Source organism: Pongo pygmaeus, chromosome 2, assembly GCF_028885625.2.
Source record: "Pongo pygmaeus isolate AG05252 chromosome 2, NHGRI_mPonPyg2-v2.0_pri, whole genome shotgun sequence".
Classification (NCBI taxonomy): Eukaryota; Metazoa; Chordata; class Mammalia; order Primates; family Hominidae; genus Pongo; species Pongo pygmaeus.
This window is the reverse complement of record NC_085930.1, coordinates 110324135-110348079: the sequence shown is the minus strand read 5'-3', so window position 1 is coordinate 110348079 and position 23945 is coordinate 110324135. Positions and strand designations below refer to the sequence as shown.

The following is a 23945-nucleotide window of genomic DNA, read 5'->3' as shown; positions in this document are numbered from 1 at the left end:
AGGCCTGGTAGTGTGTGCCTATAGCCCCAGCTACTCAAAAGGTGAGGCGGGAAGATTTCTTGAGCCCAGGAGTTCAAGTCCAGCCTGGGCAACATAGTGAGACTCTGTCTCTTAAAAAAAAATTAAAAAAAGAGGTCATAAATGAATCAGAAATTTTCTCTTTGGTTTATAAATAATCTGCAATTATAGCTGGGTGTGGTGGCACACACCTATAGTCCCAGCTACTCAGGAGGCTGAGACAGGAGGAAGACCACTTGAGTCCAGGAGTTCTAGGCTGTAGTGTATTATGCCAATCGGGTGTCTGCACTAAGTTGGACATTAATATGGTGACCTCTTGGGAGCCAGGGTTACCACTAGGCTGCCTAAGGAGAGATGAACTGGCCTAGTTCGGAAATGGAGCAAGTTAAAACTCCTGTGTTGATCAATAGTGAGATAGTGCCTGGAAATAGCCACTGTGCTACAAACCTGGGCAAGGTAGTGAGGCCCCATCTCTTAAAAAAAATCTGCAATTATAAGTTATACAGAAATCGATAACACCTTTTATTTCAGATTCCAGAGATGCTATTAATGTATTTATTTTTACAGTCCTTCCCAAGTTGCACCAAATTTGAATGTGTAGTTTCATTTCCCATTTTAAGTCATTGTTTATTAGAAACAAATGTTTTAGTAACGTTTCAGTTTTTCAGAGGACCTTCTCTTCCCAGAGGCAGAATTTGTTTAACTTTTATATTACTTACTCTTGTACTATTTACCATTTGGATATACAGGCCCTGATGAGTTCTAGATTAGAAGATATTAGGCTTGTGTCACAAGGACTACTCCTGACTATGGAGCTTGGGATTATCTGTTTTCAAGGGATGATTTGTGCCTCTTCTATGGTTAGGGAAAGAAGTTTGATCTACTTTAAAGTAGCACCTCAGTAAGTTTTATTAAAAATAATACCTTCCTGGTTAAGTGTGCCCAGCACAAACTGCATTGCAGCCTGGGGCCCAGGCATAGTCACCAGTGTAATATTAAATTGTCAAGAAACGAACAACGTATCCATAGAAATGTAGCACACACCTTCCATCACCCAGCTGCCAAATGAAATGTCACATACTCTGAAAGATACTTTATACATCTATAATGTTATCACTTGTCATATAAAACCAGAAGGAAAAAATGAAAATCTTTTCCTAAGCTTCCTGAAATTTCACACGCCTATAAGAAACAAATATTTCTGAAACCACAATTAAAAATTGATCTGGCATAAACCCTCTGTAAATAAAAAGTATTTAGAATTAGTAAAGATTCTTGAGCATGAAATGTTTATGGGAGGTATTCTGTAGGTACCATATAGGTGGGTTTTTCAGTAATTTAAAAGTATTTGAGCAGAGTGAAAAATATGATAGAAATCATTTATGTGTTTTTAATTTTCCCCACTGATTTTTAGCTGTGGTACTTATTGTTCTCACTGTGTTATAAGGCTCAGATCAAACAAAATATATGTTGATACAAATGTATAATTTATTCTAGTTTAGTGGTAGGGTAAGATTTAAACTGGTGGCTCTCAGTGGTCACCATCCATCAGTTTCACCTGGGGGAGATTTTTCAAAAATACCTGTGTTGCCTGGGCCCCACCCCCAGAGATTGTGATTCAGATTCACTTGGCTTAGGCTCACATTCAGAAGCTTCCATGCAATTATAATATGCATCCAGCCTTGCCTACTGCTGATTTTAACCTATAGAGTCAAATATTTTTAGATATTAGTGGAAAAAGATATTTTCAACATTTTAAATTCTGATGTTCTTTAAAAATTGTTTTTAATTTCTTTAAGTTTAAAGAGTAAACAGGAATACTTCTTTTTTGATGTTGATAATTGGAGCTTAATTTTTTTTTTCTTCCCTGCCTCCCATTTTTAACCACTCTCTGCTCATTTAGGGACAAGTGAAAACCACATTTTAGACCCCTTGGAAATTTTTTCTGATGTGTGTTCTCAGAACCAGTGTCTGGAACTTCAAGCTAGACCCCCCTCCCCGCCCGCTTGGAAACTCCTCTGCATTGATTGCTTGTCCTTTCCTCTTCCCTGAGGAGCCCAGAGACCGTCCTGCCTTTCCACTTTCCAGGAAGAAAGACTGCTTCCTTTCCACTGCCGTTCCCTGGAGCTTCTGATTAGTGCCCCTGGTCCTGTGCAGGTCAAATTACCACACCTCCTCATTCAAACTTATTTTCTTGGGTTCATAGTACCTTTGCAGTTTTCTAAGGGCCCTTAGTGCTTTTAACTAAAAAGGGATTTTTCGTTTGTTTGTTTTAAAAGGGTCCTTAGTGCCTCTTACTCCCTTCCTCTAAAATCCTGTGTAAAATGACAAAGGTGTGCACAATTGATCATTGTAAGTTCTAGTACATGAACAAAAACCAAAAGTTAATATTTATATAAATTTCAAAGCAGAATTCATGCGCTGAATCTGGATAGTTTGTCTGAACTTCCTAATGGGGCCGACTGGCATAAGTGTGTGTATTTTAGAAAGACAACAAGAGAAAGGAGGGATTTTAGGGGCAGGTTTTCTTTCCTTTGTTTCTTCTACCACAGTTTTCTGATGTGGAAAGTTCCAGATGAGAGGAGGATCTGGAACTTTGGGCAAGAGTACGTCGGGAATTGCAGTGGGGAGCAGCTGTAAGGAGAGAATTCCTTGGGTCAGCAGACTGAGGTAGCCGTTTCAGGTAACCCTTACTCATAAGGAAAACAATGTTTACCCTTTCTTTGTACAATTCAAGTTGGATCATGTTATTCCTCTGCTGAAAACTATTTAGAGACCTTCCATTTCTGTCTGAATCAAAACCACCATCCTCACCGTGGCCAACACAGCCCAAAAGATTGGCATCTCCATTTCTTCCCAGACTTTCCTCTCACTACCTTCCTAGTTGCTCCCTCAGCTCCAGCCACGCTGCCTCCTTGCTGTTAGGCACACTCCAAGCCTGGTCCTACCTCAGGGCCATCCATCTCACTCCTCTGCCTAGCCACTCTTGCCCCTGATTTTCTTGCCCACATGTCACCCCTCAGTGAGGCCTCAGCTTCTTCTCCAGAGGTGTAGGGCCCCAGCACTGCCTGTTATCTTTCCCCACTTGACTTGCATCTCTGGGCTCTGTGACCTCCATTTGTGAAATGGGGTTCATAGTTCCTGCCTTTAGAATTATTGAGGGGATTAGATGAATGAATACATGTAAAGTACTTAGCATAACGCCAGACACAAAATTAGCCCTCAGTCCATCAGATGTCACTGTCTCAGTGCTGCTGCTTTGGGAAACATCACGGGATGCTTTATGTTTCTATGGTGTTGCTGCTGTGGTCCCAGAGGGACACTTAACATTAGATCCTGGCCTCATTTTCCTTTCCTTTCCTGCCTCTTTCTCAATGTGGGAGGAAGAGTATCCGAGGTACCCTTGTCTCCTTTGGAAATTTGTCCTCAGGGGAATTTCTGAAATGTTGGCTGCCGTGGGAAAATGGGGAGGAAGGGCAGGCCCGGGACCTTTGCTCTTGTGTTTTTCTCACGTGTTGTTTTTAGTTGTATTTAACTTTCAGAATGTTATGTTATTTGTATTTAGGGAATAGGTTAACTTCTAAAGTAGGGATTTTTCTTTCTTTTTTAAAATGTTAGATAAAAAAAGAAATGAAAGTCTTGGTGTTTATTTGATAGCAGGTTAGTTTCTTAGAACTTCAGGAGGGCTTTTCAAACCACTCAAAACAGTAGCTGTTTTAGTACAAAAATACGTATGGAAACTGAATCAACTTACATTCACCTTAGGTCATAACATGGGAAACCTTTAGGGAGTTGAAAATATTAAATTTACTTTTTTTTTAAAAAAAAAAACTTTTTGAGGTAAGAAATGTATGCCTATTGAAGAAGAAAGATAAGTTTGCAAGACAAAAAAATCAGCATTAGAGCAAACTTTCTAACACAATAAATTTGGAATTCTGTTATTTGCCATTGCATGTTGCTGAACAGACTGAACTCTCAAAAGTTGTTTTAGTGTTTTCGAATGTACTAAAGAATCGAGTCCGGTGTGGTGGCTCACGCCTTTAATCCCAGCACTTGGGGAGGCCGAGGCAGGTGAATCATGTGAAGCCAGGAGTTCGAGACCAGCCTGGCCAACCAGATGAAACCCCGTCTCTACTAAAAATACAAAAATTAGCCAGGCGTGGTGGCGCATGCATGTACTCCCAGCTACTCAGGAGGCTGAGGCAGGAGAATCACTTGAACCTGGGAGGTGGAGGTTGCAGTGAGCTGAGATCGTGCCACTGCACTCCAGCCTGGACGACAAAGCGAGACTTTGTCTCGAAAAAAAAAAAGAAAAGAATCGGTTTGTTGTTTACATGCAGGCTGCTATGCTTGATCACTCTCTTGTGCTCACTGAGAGGGGCCAGGTGGGACTAGTTAGTGACCGGTCTCAGTTCCTGGGGAGTCCCTGTCCCAGCACATTAGGATGTTGCATGTATGGTCATCAGGTTGATCTATTAGCCTTATATAGAGTTGTAATAAGAAAGTATTTCTAGTGTAGTGTAAACAGTGCCTAATTTAATATTTTTAAAATTTTAATTTAGAATTATTTTAAACTCTGAAACCCAAGAAAAAAAATTATAGGTTCTCAGCCTTTGTAATACTGTGTCTGGTAAGTCAGAAAACAAGACCTTTTAGAGTGAGACCCTCTTCACAGATATATCTAAATCTCAGCACCTGGGATGCAGCCAGGCAGAGAGTAGGCATACTATTTTGCTGGGTAAAAATAAAAGAGGGGCTATGGATGGCTAAAAAAGGAGGATGATGAAGTTAGGAGAACACATGCCCTGATTGCCCTTTCTCTTTGGAATTGGATGGGGCAATGCCAAGCCTGCCTCACTCCAGATGGCTCACTTGTCCCCCTTGCTCAATAGTAAGGTCCTTGAGAGAGGGGACTGTGTGTTTGTTTATATTTTGTCAGTGTCCTATCACCTGGCAAACGTAACAAGCTCTTAATATTTATTTAAATTAATAAATGTTACAGAGATGAACCAAGGAAATGAAGATTACATTAATTGTGGTCACCCTCTATGGCTCTTCCTGATCTCTTTGCTCATGTTGTAATTCCTTTTCCTTGCCTCGTATATGTTATATTTAATGAGTCCTAGACTCTTAGAGGACCCAGTGAAAGCTGTGATTCCTGTTTTCAGAGAGATACAAACACACATTTTGGGTTAGTTTCAGAGGTGTTTATTGAACACTATGAAGCCCTTTTTTGGATCTGATCTTGCAAGCTTATGAGGTTGAGTAAAAAGTGGACCCGCAACTATTTGGATGAACACAAACAGTTTTGAAATAAGCTTTGGAAAATAAAATACACATGTAAAATAGTGTTCTTATTTTTGTGCCTTTGAATACGTGACTCATTCATTGCTGTTTTATATACGAGATCTCCCATTTTCCCTATTGTGTTTTAAATTTCATAGATATGACTTGAGTAGGAGATTGTTATGGAAAATTGGAGGTAAGGTTATAAATGGGTCTGTTTCCAAAGGAAACATCAAGTCATTGGGTACAGTATTCTTTTTATTTCCTAAAGTCAGATAGACTTGTAGATGTTTGGTATATTTTATATGGTTTTCTTAAAAACCCATTTTGTATAACAGTTCGTATGCATCAACTCTCCACTGACATTTGGAGGCCCTTGTTAGGGTTTAACATGGATTGGGAGCTCCAGTAGGTGGAAGGAAGCCCCTGAGATGGTGTGACTGATTCATCACCATGTTCCAGGTTGTGATTCTCAGCCTTGTATTCAGTAGTGATTAGTTTCTAGAGGACTGAAACTGGCTTAACAAAGTGTTTTGTATATGTACTAATGTATACACTAGAACACCAATCAGTTGATTTACAATGAGACGTATTAAATGTTAGTCAACGCCAAGCTTGTATTCTTGTATCAGAGTAGCTGGGTTTTTTTTTTCCCCAAATTTACCTATTTTCAGAGTTTTAATAAGATATTCTACCAAAAAAGCCTGTTTATTAGTGCATAATATAAGTTGATTAGGTTTAATCATTTTTAGGAACATTTGTGATCCATTGAAACTCCTGAGGTCACACTTTTAAGATTCTTATATGGATTTTTGCTTTAGGTCTAGAAAGGGCTCTTCATGACTTTGAATTTTAGCTCATGTATTCCTGTTACTCCCAAAGCTTTACAAACATGATTTTTTCAAGGTTTTTTTTTTTTTTTTTAAGTTATTATAGCAGAACCTTCATTGAAACCCATTATGTTCCATCTGGAGGCAGAAGATTCCCTCGGTTTTAGATTAGTTCTAGTTTTGTACTCAGTTATCAGTTTGTGAGGTGAGGTACCTTGCCCTGTATCCCATTCAAGGCTGTATTATCAGTATCAGTATCAGTAAACAACTTGATAAGAATTTCTTGGGTTTACCATCTAGCTTCAGTATCAAAATGAATTTATTAATTAGTAGAGGCAAGAATAGAGAGAGAACTTGAGTGTCGCCTGACTTTGTAACCTTTGACTCTTTCAGCTGTTGTCAGGAGAACAAAGGGGACAGCTTTTCATATGGTAAGGAGGCTTTCCAAAATTGTTTTTATGTTACTTTATGTAAGATAAACAATCTTCAGAATCCTTAGCTATCCGTGAATCTTACCAATTAGAGGACTGCCTATTGATGACTTACCAGTTTTTGAGTTGTCCTAAACTCAGGAGAGCACCAGGAAGCAAGCAAATAAAGACTCCTGGTAGATGAAATGGACTGTCCTAAGTCCATGTACAAAGCTCATGTATTTTGCTCATAGCTGTCATTCAGGGTCTCACTCAGACCCTTATTTAGTTAATTTTACGTATAATTCTAGCAAGTTCAGTAAATTCGTATTTCCAGCTGTCAGCTGATAGGTAACAGGGACCTCCTAAAGTCAGGTGCCTTGATTGATAGCAGCAAGATGAGAAAGAATCATGAAATCGTCATCAAAAACTTAAAAAACACGGTGTGCGCCTCTCCTTGCCACCTGAAGTCCAAGTGTTTAACAGTGCTTATGGGCACCTCTGGAGGTAAGGCGAGGCGCCTACTTACCATGGAAGCAGCTCTAAAAGGAGAATCTTTGATGGAAGATAAGATGGAGGCATCTTTTAAAGCCAGGTGGTTGTTACTTTCTGTGTGAGTGAATGAACAGAGGTGAATTTTGGCAAGTCCCAGGACACAAAGTGCAGTGGTGCTGTCTCACCTAGGTCCCTTCATTGCCAACCTTTCAGGTTTCATTATGATTATATCTCAGCACCTAGCACAGTGCCTCGCAAATAGTGCTGCCGCACATTTGTTGAATATACATATCAGTGTCTGCTTTGTGGCTTTTTGGCATAGAGACTGATGCCCCCAGGGGCACTGCTGTATCTTAGCATGGTTCTTCAGCTGGTCATTCTGAGTGATGCAGAAAAAAGAACAGGGTCTAATCATTTTAAATTCCTCTATTATTAGACAACATAAGAGGAAGAATTAATAAATTGACTGGAAAAATTCAACATTTGGAGAAGAAATGATTGATTTCTAGATATGTCTATTTCAAGATAAATTCCAGGTGAATTAAGGATTTGTATATGAGTAATTCAGAAAAAAGTGAATATTCATATGATCTTGGCCGTTGTAAGCAAGAGTCATAAGAAAAAGGGTAGTAGCTTTGATTACAGTTGATGGATGTAGTACACATATTATTCAAAACAAAATTATAATGCAAACAAGTTGGGGCAATATTTGTAATATAGGAAATGGTTACTATTCTTAATGTAGAAAGAGTTCTTACAAATCAATGACAAACTCCCCTATAGACAAATGAAAAGAAAATTTATTAAAGAAGTTATATAACTCGCCAGTAAAAGAAGAAAAAGTTTAACCTTGCAAATAATTAGAGTCTTCAGGACTTAGTAGAAAAGCTACAATGATAAAGACTGTATTGGCAGGCCGGGCATGGTGGCTCATGCCTGTAATCCCAGCACTTTGGGAGGCTGAGGCGGGCGGATCATGAGGTCAGGAGATCGAGACCATCCTGGCTAACATGGTGAAAACCTGTCTCTCTAAAAATACAAAAAATTAGCCGGGAGTGGTGGCGGGCGCCTGTAGTCCCAGCTACTCGGGAGGCTGAGGCAGGAGAATGGCGTGAACCCGGGAGGCGGAGCTTGCAGTGAGCCGAGACCGTGCCACTGCACTCCAGCCTGTGTGACAGAGCAAGACTCCATCTCAAAAAAAAAAAAAAAAAAATGTATTGGCAAAGGGTAGACTGGTAGATCAGTGAAATAGAATAGAAGGTCCATAAATAAACCTACACATATGTGGCCAGTTGATTTTCAACAAAGGTGCTAAAGCAATTCAATAGAGAAAGGGCTGTTTTTTCAGCAATACTGTGGCAACAGTTGGATATCCATATGCAATAAAATGAACCTTGATCAGTACCTCACGCCATTTGTAAAAACTCAATCTGTGTCATAGACATAAATGTAAAATGAAAAACTATAAAACTTCTAGAAGAGAACATAGGGGATCTTTGCAACCTTAGCTTAGGCAAAGATATTTTGTACAGTACCAAGAGCATGATCCAAAAAAGAAAAATATTGAATAATTCACCAGAAAAGACATAATATGGCAGATAAGCACATGCAGATGTTCCACACCATTAGTCATTAGGGAAATGCAAGTTAAAACAACACCTATTAGAATAGCTAAAATTTTTAAAACTGACAATACCAAGAGCTGGCAAGGGTGTGAATGGAGCAATTGAAACGCTCCTACATTTCTGGTGGGAATGTAAAATCGTATAACCAGTTAGAAAAATCATTTGGCAGTTTCTTAGAAAGATAAACATACACTTACCCGGCAGTGGCCCAGCAAACTCACTCCTAGGTATTTACCCAAGAGAAATGAGAATTTATGTTTAAACAAAAGCCTGTTTTTTGTTTAAGTCACACTTTTTTTGTGACTTTATTCATAACTGTCCCAAACTGAAATAAATTGTGGAACATCTACACAATGGAATACTACTCAGCCATGAAAAATGGTGACCTATTGATGTGTGCAACAGCATGAGTGAATCTCAATGCATTGTTGAGAAAAACCAGACTGCAAAGACTACGTACTCTGGGACTCCATTTCTAGGCAAAACTTGCAAGGACACACAATAGCTGTGGTTGTCAGGGGCTGGGCTTGGGGAAGGGATGACTACAAAGAGACACAAAGGAAATTTTGGGGTAACACAGCTGCTCTATATCTTGATTGTGGTAGTTGTTACATGACTGCATTTGTCAGAACTTGGAGAAATGCACCCTAAAAATGGTGAATTTTGTTGTATATAAATTATACCTTAAAGAAATTAGGGAAAAAATATTCAGGCCAGTATACATTAAAACAGATCTTTATAATTTTACCTAATAGGCTAATAGTAAGGATTATCTATGGTGTTGGTGAGGATGGGGCCCTCCCACACGCTGTTAATAAATCTTACTGGCGTTAGGCCAGGCGCGGTGGCTCACGCCTGTAATCCCAGCACTTTGGGAAGCCAAGGTGGGTGGATCACAAGGTCAGGAGTTCAAGATCAGCCTGGCCAACATGGTGAAACCCCGTCTCTACTAAAAACTACAAAAATTAGCCAGGCGTGGTGGCACGCGCCTGTGGTTCCGGCTACTCGGGAGGCAGAGGCAGAAGAATCGCTTGAACCTGGGATGTGGAGGTTGCAGTAAGCTGCAGTTGTGTCACTGTACTCTAGCCTGGGTGATAGGGTGAGACTCCATCTCAAAAAAAAAAAAAAAAAAAAAAAAAAGATCTTACTGGCATTAAATATGCACTACTTTCATGATCTGAAAAAAGTGGTTAGTGTTAATTTGAAAAACAGGAAATATGTGGTTATATTTGAGAGAACTTTTCTAAACTTTTAATATGAAGGAAAATCTGAAAGTTATAATCCTACATGGAACCAACCAGGTTGTGTATTTATTGTAATTCCTAGAAAGATATACTGATTTTTTTTAATACAGGAAAATAGGTTGCATACATTTTAAAACCACATGTCTAATGTAGGTGTTATGCATGGAGAACTAGCCAAAACAAACATTTCAAGAGCTAATATTTTGAATTTTGAAATTTGTTATATTAAATTTGCTATTTAAAGTTCATTTCTCTTTACTCTCAAATGAGGAAGTTAGTTTCCTGGCAAGCTTAAACGTTTTAGAGAAACCTGCATAATGTATCTTCTGTTAAAGGACATACCTTGCTTGACTTTTATCCCCAGTGCCCAGAAAGCTTTGTTTCATTAAACTTTTTTTGCTTTTTGAAAGAGAACCCATTTTCTTAGCCTGCCATTTTCAGCAGGTGATTTTTATCAACTGGTGTTTTAATAGCTTGTATATTCATCTTATGTTAGCACACCTCAGCCTCACACAAAAGACTGTGTTTTTTGTTTTTTTTTTTTGTTTTTGAGACGGAGTCTCGCTCTTTTGCCCAGGCTGGACTGCAGTGTCGCTATCTTGGCTCACTGCAAGCTCTGCCTCCCGGGTTCACGCCATTCTCCTGCCTCAGCCTCCTGAGTTGCTGGGATTACAGGTGCCCGCCACCGCGCCTGGCTAATTTTTTGTATTTTTAGTAGAGACAGGGTTTCACCATGTTAGCCAAGATGGTCTCGATCTCCTGACCTCGTGATCCGCTCGCCTTGGCCTCCCAAAGTGCTGGGATTACAGGTGTGAGCCACTGCGCCCGGCCCAAAAGACTGTGTTTTTAACATCAACTTAAGAAAACATCAAAATACTCCACTAGCTATCAAACTAAAACATTTAGTTGGTGGACACTCCAAATTTATAAAATGCTAATTCTTACAGGTCTCTAATCTAGTTGCATTTGACTGACTAGACAAATAGAATTGGACATTTTTAGATGTGGTGCTAAATTTAAATTTCTTCTTTCTAGTTCAAAGTTAAGCATATAAGCCTAAAAATTGCATTGCATTTGTCATAATCTTGTGGGAAATTTGAAATGTGAAATCACTGCTTGAAACTAAATTTAAAAAGCCACTCTGTATCCCTGGTGAAGCAGTTCTCCAATGGGTCCCCCCTTGGATGAGTATCCATATTGAAACTCAGCTAAGCAGCCATCAGAGGATTTGAACCAGGTCTCCCTGAAGCTTTAGACCAGGCATGCTGTTTTCATTAGGCCACACTGAAAGAAATTGCCCAAGTATGATGTTTTCGCCATCTTATCTTTCCATTTTCATTTGTAAAGTACTCTTCCTGAGTGGTACCAACAGCAGGTTTGCAAAAGGATTTTATGAAGGAATGCTGAGTTGGAAGGGTGTCTGCTGCTTGTCTGGTTTGGATTTGTGTGAATGTGTGCAGTCCCACAATATGCGATTGATAACACTTTGACTTCTTGAACTTTTTCTGTTTTAACTTGAAAAAACAAGTTTGCACAGGGCCTTAAAAAGGTGACTGAAATAAACTGCAGCTTATCTTCCCTGATTTATCCCACCACAGTCTGCTCTGAGCACTTCTTAGTCTCCTTTTCCTCTTAGCTTTGTGTGTGTGTGTGTTTGTGTGTGTGTGTGTGTGTGTAGGATTGGGAATAACCACCACCTTCCTCTGTACCCTAAAACTCTGCTTCAGCTGTCTTTTGAGGGGGCCCCACAATATTTTCAGAACTCTAATTTCAGGTTTTCATTCAGCAAACTTCTGTTGAGCAGGCCCTGGCTGAGTGTAGACTAGGGCCTGCTCAACAGAAGGCCCTATTCTGCGCTCAAGGAGCTTCAAGTATTGGAAGGAAATAGAATATCTGTAATCACAGCCCACTGTGATGATGCTGAAATTGTTAGGTAGCCCAGGTTTCTAAGTTGGAGGGCAGTGTGGGAAGACCTTGGGGAAGATGAGGATCACTGGACGATTTGAAGCACGTGATAGAATTGGCAGTGCCTTCTTGATTTGGAAGTCAGAGGACCCTCAGAGTAGGGAGTCTGGGATGTCTCCTAAGTTTAGATTGTACCAACCAGGGTAGATGGGGATAAATAAACTTGGGGGAAAAATGATAAGCTTAGTTTTAGCAGCATTGATTTTTGAAGTCCCCAAGGGACATTTAGATGAATTAAGATCTGGGAAAGGAGTGTTTTAAAGTAGGTATCAGATGATGGCATTCATTCTTTCTAGGGGAAAAAGAAACATTTCCCTGTTAAATAATAAAACCTTGCTTTCAACTAGAGTATTGATAAAACCAGGAATACTAGACATATCAGAAAATAGATCTAGAAAACTTGTCCAAGTTCTTCATTCCTCTTCTGCTTCTTTCGTATGCTGTTAGTTCAAATGATCTGACAGTTTTCTACTTTCGGAATGCTTTCTAGTCACGTTCCTTAAAACTAACCACTGATCTTGTTTGGAACAAGAAGGAATCTTTAGTAACCAAAGCTCTACATGATTTTGCATGCAGACAAGTAGTTCTGTGTAAATAGGAATTCAGATGGATAAACATGGGCAATTAGGTTTCTGAGTGTCGTACAAAAAACGAAGGTCCTAAGTTTTATTATAGAACTCCTGGGACCTACACACTTCTGAAACAATACTTGCTATTCTAAGAAAGCATTGCCTTCTACGTTAGTGTTAGGTCATATGTCAGTGGCTTGTGACCGTAGTTGGAACTGAAAAGTGATTGCATAAATCCTGGCAGCTGTTAAGTGGTCTTGTAAAAGGTGCCCCTATTTTATCTGCTGTGGTTTTAGAACATTCTAGTTCTATTGCTTCTTTCATTATTTATGGCTGTACTGATCAAAGAAAGCTGATAAAAGGAAAAAAATAGAGGTTTCTACCTAAAACTCTTTTTCTGGTCTTCCCGTTTTTATTATTTTCTAATCCTCCTCTTTTGTTGTATAGATAATTCAGTTTAGAAATGACTTTTTAGGAAACCTCTCAGTAGTCCTGAAGTCGCCTCCCCACCCTTTTGGCATTTGCTTTTCCTCAGATGAATGATTAACATGTTCTTTTATTCTGTTTTGTTTTCATTTTGATCTTAAACTCTACCCCAACCCTAGAAATAGCATAATTCAGTTATATTATATAGACCTGCTGAGTGTTAGCCAGATGAGACTTCAGTGCTCATTTCTTTGACCTTATTTCCAGCTAGCTTGAAGGCAGCCAGTAAGGGGAACTTGTAACTCCCACCCTTTATATTATGAAAAACTTCATTATCTCTTCACTCCTTCCCATAGTTCCATGAGTTGAGGTGTTTTTTTTTTTTTAACCAAGCCAATTACATTTATTAAATATTTCCTTTTTTAATTTTTATTAACCAAGTGCCTATAGCTGGGTCTGAAATGAAAACATACACTTCAGATAGTCATATCTATATGAAATTTGATTCAGATGGTTGATGTTTGTTAACCCATGGATCTTTAATATGAATAGACAATTCCATTAACTTTTTTTGGAAATGATTATAGCATAAGGTCCCCTGTACATTTTGCTCCGTTACACCCCCATCCCCCATTTATGGTTTCGGTGATCCCTTGCAGTCTTAGGATCTCAAGCTGAGGCTGTGGTCTATACCTTAGGAGTTTGTAGTTTTGTTAACACAGTTTTTTTTCTTATGAAAAAAGATAATTTAAAATATTCTCTAAAATGAATGGTTTTTCTTTTTTCTTAAGAGATGGGGTCTGGCTATGTTTCCCAGGCTAGAGCACAATGGCTATTCACAGATGTGGTTTAGCACACTGTGGCCCCAAATTCCTGGGTTCAAGTGATCCTCCCACCTTAGGCTCCCTGCTAGCTGGGACTGTAGGCATGCACCACTGTGCTTGGCTTAAAATGAATGTTATATTAAGACAGGTACCACTTCCCACCCCCATTTGTGGAGGAATATGGTGGATAATTTTTGTTGATGCCATTCTTAGTCCTATAATACCAGATGTCTAATTCTGGGGACCCAAGCTTCTGAATCATCACCTTTTTTTAAAAAACCTAAATTACTAAGAATAAGAAGCTTTCCCTGTTTCTTCTCTCTCCCATCTCAAACTGTGTTGGCTTTGTGCCTCCTTGAACTTACCTACTGTCTGTTTCCCACATCTGTTTCACTGATTTCCACTGGAGCATCCTTAGTGGCTTGGGAGGCTTGTAAGGGCAAGGGCATCTCTCATTCGTCTCTGTCTGCTGTGCCAAGAACAGTGCCTGCCACAGATGAAGCAGGGCAGGGCAGCAGCAGCCACCTTTGAATGTTTTCTCTGTGCTGAATACTTAGCATGGATTCTGTTTTAATTCATTTAATGTCCACAGCAGCTTTACAAGAAAGTAGATTACTATTAGTACTCACATTTTAAAGATTGGGAACACATTTTAAAATAATTTGGTTGAAGTCGTAGTGCTCTGTTGAGTGGCCTGTTTTTATCTCTTTCCTTTGGCCCTTGAGATGAAAAAGTAAAATTATTCAAAGACAAAAGTAAAGTAAGAAGAGAAATAAAGTCTGGAAAATGAGGTGGGTGGATCACAAGGTCAGGGAATCGAGACCATCCTGGCTAACACAGTGAAACCTCGTCTCAACTAAAAATAGAAAAAATTAGCCGGGCGTGGTGGTGGGTGCCTGTAGTCCTAGCTACTCGGGAGGCTAAGGCAGGAGAATGGCATGAACCTGGGAGGCAGAGCTTGCAGTGAGCCAAGATCGCGCCACTGCATTCCATCCAGCCTGGGCGACAGAGCGAGACTGCATCTCAAAAAAAAAAAAAAAAAAAAGTCTGGAAAAGAAATATGTGGAATAAATGGCCCCTTGAATAATCACATTGTCTCAGTGGGAGAGTCATTTGCCCTCTCTGAAACTTAGTTACCCTGCTGTTCTTTTCTAGTTTAAATGCTTCAAATTATGTCATTTAGCTTAGCCAACTACTTGACATAGAATTGTATTTCTAAGTTTTTCAACCTTTTAGCAATTCTATATTTAGAAATTATTTGAGCCCTAACTGGAAACTGTGGGACTGTATATTTATGTTGCTTTTCTTCTTTTTTATTCTTCTAATCATGTATCACATCATAACAAGCAGAGTGTGTTGAGGTGATTGGACAAATCATCCTGAAGAGAAAATTTCCAAATAATTGGACTTCTTGTTGTTTGTGAGGCTAATCTTTAACAGAAAAAGAAAGTTTTCTTCAGTCAAATAAGAATGTTGGGTAATTGTTAGTTGATATTTATATTATTCATTATATTTTTAAAACATTATTTTGAATAATTGCACTATCAGATATCCAGTTTGGCATGGACAAGAGGTAAACAACCAAACTAGTTTATGTACAGTTATAGTATGAGATAGTAGTGGAAATAATGTAATTAAACTCATTTTATAAAAGATGATGTTTTGTAGGACTTATATGGAAAGATGAATTTATTGTATTTCAAATACATATGTATTAGTGGTTAGGTATGATTATAAGTAGTCACATTAAACATTGTCAATATTTGAACAATAGAAGAAAAAGTTTTTAACTACCTGGATTTTTATTGTTTATGTATTTTCATTATCAGCCATTTAAAATCACCCCCTTTTTTTTTTTTTGCTGTGGAGGGATAGCCAAGTATATATTATTTTTTAAAACTTGATAGGTTTCCCTCCTTGGATAATGGACATAGTTGGTGGGATTTACTTTACAGTGAATTTCTAAAACATAACTTTTTGTAAATGAAGTGCACATTGCAATAAAGGGAGAATAATTGTAATTGCCACTTGTTCACAGTGGTGGCTTGGGAGTTGGGACAAGTGACCCAAAATAGCAGATTCAAGTGGTACAAAGAGGAGGATTTAAGTTAAACATCAACTGTATAAATTTCCTTTAAAAAATCTTAATAAGGTACTACTAGGACTGGGGTTATAAATTCGTTTCACTGGCTATTTAAAGAATAGATGTGACTAGTCGCCATTATTAAGATATGTTTGATTTTTGAATGGGGATGGCTCTCTGGATTCCAAAGTCAAGGCAAAGAAATGACAGTGAGTGGAGTGGACTCCTGAGTCAGCTTGCTGTCCTGGGGCAGATAATGCATGCATTCAAAAAGCAATGTGAGACCTCTTAGGGACACTGCAGAGCCAAGGGTTTGGACTGAATGATCCATAGGTCCCTTTCATCTTCAGTTACGTAAATGTTTAATTTCAGTCTGCTTTTTTCATCTGATTCATTAGTTTCCATCGGAGTATCCTTAGTAAAATTTATTGTACGTATTAAAAAATCACATTGTATGTAACTTTTGGGTTTCTGCCTTTGTTGCCAATCTTTGTTTAGTTTGAACCAAGGAAAAGATATTAAGTTTTAATTATCTTGGGAAATAACATGGAACCTACATTATTTTGGGTGTTTTAAGTTTAAATGGAAACAGCAGTTGAATGTTAACAGATGTGATGACAAAGGCCATGTGGTCTGCCCTGCCATTCTCTCTTAAGCCTTTTGTGGTCTAGAATACTTCTTGAATTGGTTTCTCTTATTATGTGAATGTTTATGTGATCATGCCTGTTCTTTAGTTTCTGGAATGAATGAATGATTTGTGATGCCTTTCCTAAGTCCTTTTCATCTTAAAAATTTTTTTTCATCTGAACAAAAGATCATTTTCCCATATGATTGATGGGTTTGCTTTTTATTTAATGATGAAAGAGGTAAGGAGTTGTTTGTTACTGTCAGAGTTAGTCTAATGCTAGAGTTGAGAGGTCCTTAGATGTCAGCTAGCCCAGCCTTACCATTGGTGCAGAAATGCCTTATGCAAAATTTTAGACAGATGTTTGCCTTGCCTTTGCTGGAATACTTTTAGTGATGGATAACTCACTGCCTTTTCTGGTATTGTAACGGCTCCATTGAGTAGTTCCCCATTTTTTAGCTGAAATGTGTCTCTTAAGTAACCAAGTTTCATCCTCTGGAGTAATATATAACCAGTCTTTTTCCTGACTGACTATATTGATGGCCATGTTTCTTTCCTCCTTGAGCTTTAATTTTCTTGCGTATAAAATGACATGAGTTACATCACCTGGTTACCTCACTAGCATTGAGGTAAAGAACAACTTGAGATAATTGTGACCTTAGGCAAAATTTTTTTCTGGTCTCAGAGTATTAATATATTAGTTTTATTTCTGGTATATATTCTAATGGGAAAAACAGCAGTGTGTTGTCTGTTGGCTTGGGCACCTGGATACTTTTCAGTTGATGTTATTGCTCTGTTACCAAAGGCATTAATTTATCTCTTCATCGAACATTTATTGACCATTCACTGTGTACTAGCAATTATAAAAACATTGAAGAAGACAGACACCTTCCCTGCCCTGTTGGGGCTTCTTTTCCTTCATGGATGTTTGTACTTTGAGATATAAATGCTTTTGACTGCTCAAGATAAAATAATATTATTAGCCCACTTCTACTCTTAATGTTTTTGGTTTTCTAATTAGTCCAATATTTTAAAGTATGTCTTTGATTTGTAGATATTTGGAGTCTGGGAGTGATCCTTTTCATGTTGGTGTGTGGGCAGCCGCCCTTTCAAGAAGCCAATGACAGTGAAACACTGACAATGATCATGGATTGCAAATATACAGTACCATCCCATGTGTCTAAAGAGTGTAAAGAGTAAGTAAAACAAAGTATGTGGAAACCTTAAGGACTCAGATTAAAACCAGAAGTTTTAATTCCATTAATATGTCAAGAAAATTTGAGAGGACTTCAAACATCCAAGCATCTGGGTTGATTTTAATTTTTGAATTTAATATTTCTACTGTTGTTAAGAGTGTTTGGTCGGCGGGGGAGTGGTTAGCCCTTGAATATGATCTGAAATTTAATATTAGAGTACAAAATGTATTCATCTATTTCTTATTCAAGAAATCTATTACATGCCTCTTCAACCTTCAGGAGTGGTGGTTATTTCACTTGAACTGAAGAAATACCATGGGAACTACCTTTCTCTGCATGAGCAAAAAGCAAGATCACCTGGAATTGTTTTAAGTTCCAGAGAAGAGTTAGGGCATTTTCTTTCCTGAATAGACCATCAACACACTATTTTAGGGTTTACATAGTATGTCTCATAATTTTCTTCACACACCTTCCGCTAACTGACTAAAGAGCTGTTTAGGTTTATGTGACTATGGGAAGCCAGCATAAAAAGTATACTCGATTATTTGGAATTTAAAGTAGTACATAGTACTATGATATGTGTAGTGAGAAATATAGTAATGGAATAGAACCGTTGGAAGTTCAGTATTATATTGACATTTTAAGTGACATTTTTTAATGAGCTCAGCTGAGATTATAGCCACTACTTAGAGGACTTTGCTGTAGAAACAGAGTTTTGAGTTTCTCCTATCAGCTGGTAAGAAGGAAATCTGATTGCCTGAGGAATTTTTTTCTCTAAATGAAGCCCCATCTCAGGTGGATGTTTAAGAACTTAGGTATTCAAGGCCGAGGCAGGCGATCACGAGGTCAGGAGATCGAGACCATCCTGGCTAATACGGTGAAACCCCGTCTCTACTAAAAAACAAAAAATTAGCCGGGCACCTGTAGTCCCAGCTACTCAGGAGGCTGAGGCAGGAGAATGGCGTGAACCCGGGAGGTGGAGCTTGCAGTGAGCCGAGATTGCGCCACTGCACTCCAGCCTGGGCGACAGAGTGAGACTCCATCTCAAAAAAAAAAAAAAAAGAACTTAGATATTCAAACTCTGTATTCAAGTATTGACTTCTCCATTTACTAATGATGTCAGAGTGGTAGAAACTACCATGTAGGGTTATTGTGAAAATTAAATGAATTAATATGTGTAAAGCTCTTAGCTCGGTCCTTAGCACATAGGAAACTATGAATATTCATGATGATTATTTTTATGACCTTACGGTTAACTATTCTCTACCCCAAGAAGCAGGGCAGTTGTCTGGGGGCATACGTTGTCTGCGTGTTGGATGTTTGTGATTCATGTTGTAATTCAAGGAGTATTTCCACAGCTTCTACTGAAAAAGCTGATTTTTATATTGATATATATATCATTCAAATAAGTATACAATGTATATGTAGTAAAATGAGTACCTGTGTACCCATTATCTAGTTTAAGAAATAGAACGGTTCCGAGTATCTTAGTAGCTGTCTGTGTCTCCCTCCTAGAAGGATTATTTTTAATAATTATTGAGGCTGGGCACAGTGGCTCACACCTGTAATCCCAGCACTTAGGGAGGCCGAGGCAGGCAGATCACAAGATCAGGAGTTTGAGACCAGCCTGACCAACATGGTGAAACCGTGTTTCTACTAAAAATACAAAAATTAGCCAGGCATGGTGGCTGGCGCCTGTAATCCCAGCTATTCAGGAGGCTGAGGCAGGAGAATCACTTGAACCCGGGAGGTGGAGGTTGCAGTGAGCTGAGATCATGCCACTGCACTCCAGCCTGGGCGACAGAGTGAGACTGTGTCTCAAAAAAATAATAATTATTATTATTGGCGCCAGGCATGGTGGCTTGTTCCTGTAATCTCAGCACTTTGGGAGGCCAAGATGGAAGGATCATTTGTGCCCAGGAGTTCAAGACCAGCCTGGGCAACATAGGGAGGCCCTGTCTCTACTAAACAAGCAAACAAAAAAAGAAAAATTAGCCAGTTACGCCCCCACGCCTGTGGTCCCAGCTACTGGAGAGGCTGAGGTGGGAGGATGGCATGGGCCCAGAGGGTCGAGGATACAGTGAGCTGTGATTGCACCACTGCATTCCAGTCTGGCTGACAGAATAAGACCCTGTCTCAAAAAAAAAAAAAAAAAAAAAAATTATTGGGACTATTTAGGTTTTTAAAATTTTTTCCTATTTCAGTTTTGCTAAGCTGTGTTTTTTAAGGGACATATCTGCTTTATCTAATTTTTCAAGTGTATTAACTTCAAGTATTTATATTATCTATATTATCTTTTTTTTTTTTTTTTGAGATGGAGTCTAGTGGTGTTCCCAGGCTGGAGTGCAGTGGCACAGTCTCGGCTCACTGCAGCCTCCACCTCCTGGGTTCAAGCGATTCTCCTGCTTCAGTCTCCTAGTTAGCTGGGACTAGAGGTGCGCACCACCGTGCCCAGCTAATGTTTGTATTTTTAGTAAAGGCAGGGTTTTACCATGTTGGCCGGGATGGTCTCAGTCTCTTAACCTCGTGATCCGCCTGCCTCGGCCTCCCCAAGTACTGGGATTACAGGCGTGAGCCACCACGCCCAGCCTATAATATCTTTTAGTTACATTTTTTAAGTCTGTAAGAAGTGTGGATATATTGTCCTTTTTAATTTCAATAGTGATAATTTGTGCCTTATCTTTTTTTGTCTTGATCAGTTTTGCCAGAAGTTTATTTTATTAGTCTTTTTCTAAGAACTACCTTTTGCTTTTATTAACAATTATAATTTTTGTTTTATGTTTTATTAATTTTCTTTTCTCTTGTCTGTAGTATTTTGTGCCACTCACTTCCATGGGCTAATTCTGTTCTTTTTCTTTCTGTTGTTGGATATTTAGCTCACAAATTTCCCTTTTCTGTTGTAATAATTTAAGGCTATAAATTGCCTTCTGATACCATTTTAGCTGCATCCCACTAGTTTTGATTTATAGTCCTTTTGTTATTATTCAGTTCTAATAAGTATTTTCTAGTTTGTGTTGATGTATTTCATGTGTGAGTTGTTTACAGGGGTGTTTTACATTTCCAAATGTATGGCATTTTTCTAATTAGCTTTTTATTGATTTCTAACTTAATTGTGTTGTGGTCCAAGAATAATAGCCTCTATGGTACCAGTGTTGTTTTTGTTTTTTTGTTTTTTCAAATTGCTGAGGCTTGCTTATGGCCTAGCATAAGATCTTTTTGTTCTGGAAAATAGTGTATATTTTCCAGTTTTGGAGTTCTGCATAAATCCTTAAGATCAAGCTTTTTAATTATGCTGTTCAAAATTATTTGCATCCTTTATGAGTTTTTCTTTCTCCTACTGGATCTATCAGTTACTGAGATATTCTTCCGCTGTGATGGTAGATTTGTTTTATTCTTGGAGCTCTGTCCGTTTTTGCTTTGAGTGTTTTGAGGTAATGTTATTAGGTGTAAACAAGTTGAAAAGTGTTGTATCTTCCCATTCTATCAATTTGTATCAATGAGGTAATGGCCCTCTTTAGTACTGCTTTTTTGCCTTAAAGTCAGTCTGTGTTGTCTAATTTTAGCCACACCAGTCTTCTGTTGGTTACCATTTGTGTGCTGTATAGTTTTTCTTTCTTTTCTTAAACTTCCCATTGTCCTGGTTTTAAATACATCTTTTTTTAACAGGCTGGAGCCGAGTTTTTCTTTAATCCCATCTGATGATTTTTGTGTTTTAAATGGAGAGTTTATTCCATTTACACTTATTGTAGTCACTGATAGATGTAGATCTATTTATGCCATCTTTTTATATGTTTTATGTTTGTCCTACTTCAGTTTTTTTTTTCTTTTTACCCCATTCTTCTTTGGAGTTGATAGAGGATTCCTTTCCTTTCCTTTCCCCTTCATTCTTTCTCTTTTTCTTTCTTTCTTCGCTCCCTCCCCTTCCTTCCTCCCTCCCTCCCCCTCCCTCTGCCCTCTGTTTCCTCCCCTCTCTCCTGCCCTCCCTTCTTCCCTTTCCTCCCTGCCTTACCCTCCCTCTATCCTCTCTCCCTTGCTCTCTCCCTCCCTTGCTCTCTCCCTCTGTCCTCCCTCCCTCCCTCTCTTTCTTTTCTTAGACAGGGTCTTGTTTTGTTGCCCAGGCTGGAATACAGTGGTACAATCATACATAGCTCACTGCAGCCTTCAACTCCTGGGCTCAAGTGATTGTCCTGCCTCAGCCTGCTGAGTAGCTAGGACTATAGGTATGTGCCACCGTGCCTGGCTTATATTTAAACTTTTTGTAGAGACTGGGTCTCACTATGTTGCCTAGACTGTTCTTGAACTCCTGGTCTCAAGAGATCCTCCAGCCTCTGCCTCCCGAAGTGCTGGGATTATAGACATGAGCTACCACGCCCTGCCAACGTTTTTCTTTTTCCCCTCATTTGACTTTCCCCCTGAATTAGCTGGAAAGTTATAGTCTGTTATTTTAGTGATTTTTCTACCTGTTTTAACACAGATACACATTTTTTTGTTTGTTTTTGTTTTGGTTTTGGTTTTGAGACGGAGTCTCGCTCTGTTGCCCAGGCTGGAGTGCAGTGGTGTGATCTCAGCTTGCTGCAAGCTCTGCCTCCCAGGTTCAAGTGATTCTCCTGCCTCAGCCTCCCGAGTAGCTGAGACTACAGGCGCCTGCCACCACGCTCAGCTAATTTTTTGTATTTTTAGTAGAGACGGGGTTTCACTGTGTTAGCCAGGATGGTCTCGATCTCCTGACCTCGTGATCCACCTGCCTGGGCCTCCCAAAGTGCTGGTATTACAGGCCTGAGCCACCGCGCCTGGCCAAATATACATGTTTTTATACCTTTTTTTAAATTATTTTTTGAGATGAAGTCTCTCAATCTGTCGCCCAGGCTCGAGTGCAGTGACGCTATCTTGGCTCACCGCAGCCTCCACCTCCCGAGTTCAAGTGATTCTCGTGCCTCAGCCTCTGGAGTAGCTGGGATTACAGGCACACGCCACCACATCTGGCTAATTTTTTGTATTTTTAGTAGTGATGGGGTTTCGCATTTTGCCCAGGCTGGTCTCGAACTCCTTAGCTCAGGCAGTCCACCTGCCTCAGCCTCCCGAAGTGCTAGGATTACAGGCATGAACCACTGTGCCCAGGGGCCTCATGTTTTTATACTTAATTTAACAAAATTTATAGCTTATTCTTATCTTTATTTTTTGGGAGGTGTGGGGGGAATGGTCTCACCCTGTCACCCAGGCTGGAATGCCTCAGTGCAATCATGGCTCACTGCAGCCTCAACCTCTCAGCCTCCCAAGTAGCTGGGACCACAGGTGCAAGCCACCACACCTGGCTAATTTTTTTTTAATTTTTTTGTAGAGATGGTGTATTAGTCCATTTCATACAGCTACAAAGAACTGCTGGGTAATTTATAGAGGAAAGAGATTTAATTGACTTGCAGTTCAGCGTGGCTGGGGAGGCCTCAGGAAATTTACAGTCATGGCAGAAAGTGAAGGGGAAGCAAGACACCTTCTTCACAAGGCAGCAGGAAGGAAAAGGAACTCAGGAGAAGCTACTGAACACTTATAAAACCATCAGCTCATCATCACTATCATGAGAACAGCATGGGGAAACTGCCCCCATGGTTCATTTACCTCCACCTGGTCTCTCCCTTGACACGTGGGGATTATGGGGATTATAAGGTTTATAATTCAAAATTAGATTTGGGTGGCAACACAAAGCCTAATCATATCAGACAGTGTCTGATATGTTGCCCAGGCTGGTCTGAGACTCCTGGGCTCAAGCAGTCCCTCCTCCTCAGCCTTCCAAAGTGCTGCGATGACAGGCATGAGCCACTGTGTCCAGCCTCTTTATTCTCTTCTTGAACAACACAAAATCTTTAGAATATCTTAACTACCATCCAATATTTTATTAATTTTTCAAATGCCACAAAGTAGATATGATTATCTACACAGTTAAAAATTTCATATTTACCCAGATGCTTGACAGAAACTGTTTACCCTTCCAAGTGGAATCACACTATCCTGTCAAAATAAAATTGTTTAGAATTTGTTTGGATGAGCATATGTTGGTGATAAGCATTCTCAGTTTTTATTTGGAATGTCTTCATGTTATGTATGCTCCTAAAAGATGGTTTCATTGAGTATAGAATTCTAGGTTGATAGTTATTTTCTCTCAGCTCATGGAAGATATTGTTCCACTGTTTTCTGGCATCCGTTGTTGCTGTTGAGAAGTCAGCTGTCCATCTTATCATCTTCTTGTCTCCACGTAGGTGTCCTGTCTTCACTTACGCTGCTTTAAGATATTCTATTTATTGTGCTTAGGATGTGTTAGGCTTAGTGGTTCAAGATTTGTGCTCTTTGATGAATT

General features: G+C 39.2%; 1 protein-coding gene across 5 annotated transcripts in view; it reads left to right on the top strand.

Annotated features, from left to right (window-relative positions):
* SNRK (SNF related kinase) overlaps window positions 1-23945 on the top strand; it is a 66083-nt gene that overhangs the window by 29614 nt on the left and 12524 nt on the right. For all 5 annotated transcript variants that reach the window (XM_063662007.1, XM_054479590.2, XM_063662008.1 and 2 more), the window contains one exon: window positions 17455-17596. In XM_063662007.1, coding sequence (XP_063518077.1) covers window positions 17455-17596 — 142 coding nt within the window. The remainder of the gene's footprint in view (window positions 1-17454; window positions 17597-23945) is intronic.